This window comes from Nerophis ophidion, linkage group LG10, assembly GCF_033978795.1.
Source record: "Nerophis ophidion isolate RoL-2023_Sa linkage group LG10, RoL_Noph_v1.0, whole genome shotgun sequence".
NCBI lineage: Eukaryota > Metazoa > Chordata > Actinopteri > Syngnathiformes > Syngnathidae > Nerophis > Nerophis ophidion.
The window spans coordinates 43211155-43215140 of record NC_084620.1 but is presented as its reverse complement, the minus strand read 5'-3'; the positions used below and the strand labels follow the sequence as shown (position 1 = coordinate 43215140).

General features: G+C 41.1%; 1 protein-coding gene across 1 annotated transcript; it reads right to left on the bottom strand.

Moving 5' to 3' along the window:
- Positions 1-1107: 1107 nt before the first annotated feature.
- Positions 1108-3329, bottom strand: LOC133561294 (uncharacterized). The gene is made up of 5 exons (XM_061914658.1): positions 3136-3329; positions 3027-3077; positions 2777-2947; positions 1210-2533; positions 1108-1118 (listed from the first exon to the last, which is right to left on the bottom strand). Exons 4-5 carry the CDS (start codon positions 2336-2338, stop codon positions 1108-1110), a joined length of 1140 nt encoding a protein of 379 aa, XP_061770642.1. The 5' UTR covers positions 2339-2533; positions 2777-2947; positions 3027-3077; positions 3136-3329.
- Between the last annotated feature and the right edge of the window lie 657 nt (positions 3330-3986).

Here is a 3986-nt window from a genome sequence, read left to right as displayed (position 1 = left end):
TAGCAAACCCATCCACAAAGTATGCCCCCATCTGTTTTTCGCCTTTGTTTAAAGCATGCTGAATGAAAATACCACGACGATGCGACTCCCATTCTAACCATTGGATGCTGGTGTGTGAGTATTTTTTACACAACCCTCGGTAGTTATCCGGGGAAGGTATGGCTAGAGAACGCGGCTCGAGGAAATTAGTCACAAACACCTTCATGCAGGCCGAGGCTATGGTGATACGGGAGAAGGGGTCAACACCCGTCTCGCTCGTAAACTCGGCTCTAAATTTGATGCAACCCTCACGAAGAACATTGACGTCGTTTTTACAGTAGTGTACCGCTTGTTTTTGAAAATCAAAGACCTCGCTTTTCTCATTTTGATACCACGTCTCAAACTTGGTGCGTTCAACAGGTGTCATGCGTTCTACACCGTAATTGCTGATTGCGGGGTATTTTCCGACATAATTTAAATGTTCCTCCGAACTAAATTTGTGAGGAAAATACCCCTTGGACCAGCAATCACCGAGTCCTAACACTTTTGGCATAGCGCTAAGCGGCATGGTAAGGAAGGAAAGCGAGTCAATGTATTTTTGCAAAAAATCAGGGTCTTTAAAACAGAGAACTTTACTCCCCTGCATGATAATTAAGGGTGCTATACCCAGCTGTACCATGCCTCTCAGAATCAAGTAACCGTCAAATCCTCTCGAATTGTGGGCTATAAATGTAGATTTAAGATAACGAGGTTTCCTGAAATGATTGAGGAAAACTGTAACACAATCCAGTCCAAAAGCACACCACTCTTCTCCTTGCAGCGTCTTGGTACAGACTAGAAAGGGAATGTGAGTGTGATTGTCATCGACAAACGTCTCAAAATCATAGAATATGATATTATCATTGTGGTTTACTTCACGTGGTTGGGGTTGTATATAGCAAAGATGTCGTGTTTCAGGTGTCTCTGAGTCACTGCGAGGTAGCTCTTCTTTACATATTTGACATTTTAACTTAGGGCACGTGTGTTTAGCGATACCTGTAGCCACAGGTACATCGTAAAATAGGTTGCATTTAAGGCATTTCTTTCGCCGATCGCAGTTGCTGACGAGTTTTTCCATAACCCGGTGTTTTACCCTGTGTCTGAGGAGACATGCAGGAGAACGACACCACATGTTGCAATCCCTGCAAAGCACAGTTTTCCCCTCTATTTTTACACACCCTTTTTGTGTACAGACCAAGCAATAGCCGTCGCATTTGTGTCTGTCGGATTTGTTGTACCCTTGGTAACAGTAGTGACAAACGTACGGTTTTGACAAAAAACCTTTAATGTTAATGATACCGCTGTAATGATTCTGAGATAAATACAGATACAACGGATTTTCTGATTTGGGGTAATCCGTCTCGAACCGTGAGAGGGGTCGTTGGCCCTCTTCTCTGTACAGTATGACAATTTTACGACGTACCACTTTTTCAAATTCACGAATATGACTGAAAGTGACGGAAGTCTGTTCGTCTAAGCCCGCTTTTCTCTGTATTTTTTCAGCCTCCGCCACAGCCTGGTTATCTGTAAATTCAGGATGTAACAGACTTGCTAGGCTAATGGCAAAACATAGTTGATTATTCGAGTTTAATGGATTGTAAAGATAACGAGCTTTTTTTCTGCGGATTTCATGTTCCAAAAGGGTTTCGATTTTTCTTCTTACACCACCTCGAGGGTTATGTATCACCTGGACCATCACCTGTATTTCTTCATCGTTCAATATTTCAACGTTTGATTGTACCAACAGATCTAACACGTCTTGAAAAGCATTCATCACAGCCCCGGCATCGTTTCGAAATGTAAATGAAGTGTGTTGATTTGCACTTTCACCGGATAACTCCAATTGAATGATATCGTCGGGTCTAGCTTCCTTAGTTACCATCTGTGTCAGCTTTTTAAGGCTCCCCAAGACTCCGCGGTAAAATGTGGCGTAATCTGTTACATCGTTGTTTTGAGGAAAAGTTAAAACGCTGGATAGTTGTATATTGTTGAATGTTTCCCTCCTCAAGACATTTACCCCATCACCCCTCTGGGTCTCATTTGAAATTGATTGGTCAGCCGTTGACGGTTGGTTCTGCATGACCCCCACCACCTCCGAAAAATCCAAACATTCCCCCGAGGGTGTCGCCCCTCCCAACACCTCGTGATGCTGTGTAGAGGCTTGTGTGTTTGTGTTTGAATTTAACACATTAATATCATCTTGCAAAGACGGATCATCGTTTGGTTCCCATTCTATCTGGTTGTTTGGATCTAAATGATGATTACAAACGTCTTCATCTTCTACAATAACTACATCTAATTCAGATGGAACTACACCCATTATATTTCTCTAAAGAAAAAAAAGAAAAAATAATTCGAATGGAACAGATATAACAAACCAGTATGTATCAAATCATGTCTGCCATCTTCATGAGAGTGCGAGCCAGTATACGATAGTACTGTTTCAGCCTTCTTCTGTTTCTATCATGTTTGTCGAGCTGGCGGGCGCATCTACGCTTCCTCCTGCGTTTGTTGCCTGTGGAAAAAAAAAAAAAAAAAAAAAAAAAAAAAAATTAATATATACCGGCTTTAACCACATGTGGCGCTGTCATCTCCACTCATGCAAGCATAGCCGGAAACAACCGCCCACCTCCGGAATCAGTCCCCGCCCATTCCCCTTAGGCGCGAAATTCATTTGAGCGAAAGACATTGGAATGAGAGGAGCTCTTTAAAGCTCCTGAGAATCTTAAAAAGCTTACAGAAAACGAGAAAAACTTACAGCGGGTGCCTGTTGGACATTCACCGTCGTTTTCGATGATTTCCCCACGGAGCAAGGATTCGATGTCTGGAGTCTTTGGCGCAATCAAGCCTTCTCCTCTGCCTGGAATGGCCGTTGACGGACCCTCCAGCGTTAAGGGAGACCAGTGAGCAAGAGATGTAAACGGAAAATCTGTAAGTAAATATATGTATATATGTATCGTATACCGCATGTTTTTTTTTCTTGTAAAAATGAGAATTATTTGACTCACCAGACTGCGATTGGGTTAAAGGGATCGCGTTGGTCTCTTCCGGCGAATCCTCTATAAAACAAAATAATGAATACACACAATATTAAATAATTCGAAGGTTTAAACACACCTCGATAATCATCTTCCAACTTTGTAAGATCGATCAAACAAAGTTCTTCGTCTTTCACTTCGTCGTCATCGGCTGTTAAAAAAAAAAAGGTATTACATCGTCGTACACGTGCAATGCTTTTAACGTTTAAATGCTTAAACGGAGTTAAACCATTGTCTAATAATGTGGTAAAAACGGAGGTAATGAAATGAATACAGTAAAAAAAAAAAAATCGGTACTTACACAAAAGGATTGGAGACTCTGTTAGGAGATCCCTTGGTGGTGGGTGAATTTCAACTCGATGTTCGACTGTTTTTAGTTCGAATAAATACTTATTATAGTAACATTAAACAGACGTGTTACAAGGAATGAAAAAAAAAAAAAAAAAAGAAATTACCTTTCATTTTGCAAATCGCGGTTACACTGTGTTCTGCTCTAGTTTCTCCATCTGTTTAAATATGTTTTCGTGAGGTATGGAAGTTGTTTCAGACGATCGTAAACATTTAAACTGTCAAATGGGTGGCCAGTTGCTATTCATACGACATTCTCAAGCTTCCATAAAAACTGAACCCTCCTTTGTACCCCAAACTGACCTGTTGTTTCAGACGATCATAAACATTTAAACTGTCAGATGGGAAGTCAGTAAAAACTGAACCCTGCTTTGTCCCCCAAACTGACCTGTTGTTTCAAACGACCGTAAAGACCAGTTGCTACGTGACACTGTGTTCTGCGATAGTTTTTTCCATCTGTTTAAATATGTTTTCGTGAGGTATGGAAGTTGTTTCAGACGATCGTAAACATTTAAACTGTCAGATGGGTGGTCACATGCTGCTCAGATGACATTGCTTTCTTAAAAAACTGAACCCTGCTTT

Coding starts and splice junctions, on each gene's coding strand:
- LOC133561294 (XM_061914658.1), bottom strand. CDS start 2,338: ATGGGTGTAGTTCCATCTGAATTAGATGTAGTTATTGTAGAAGATGAA.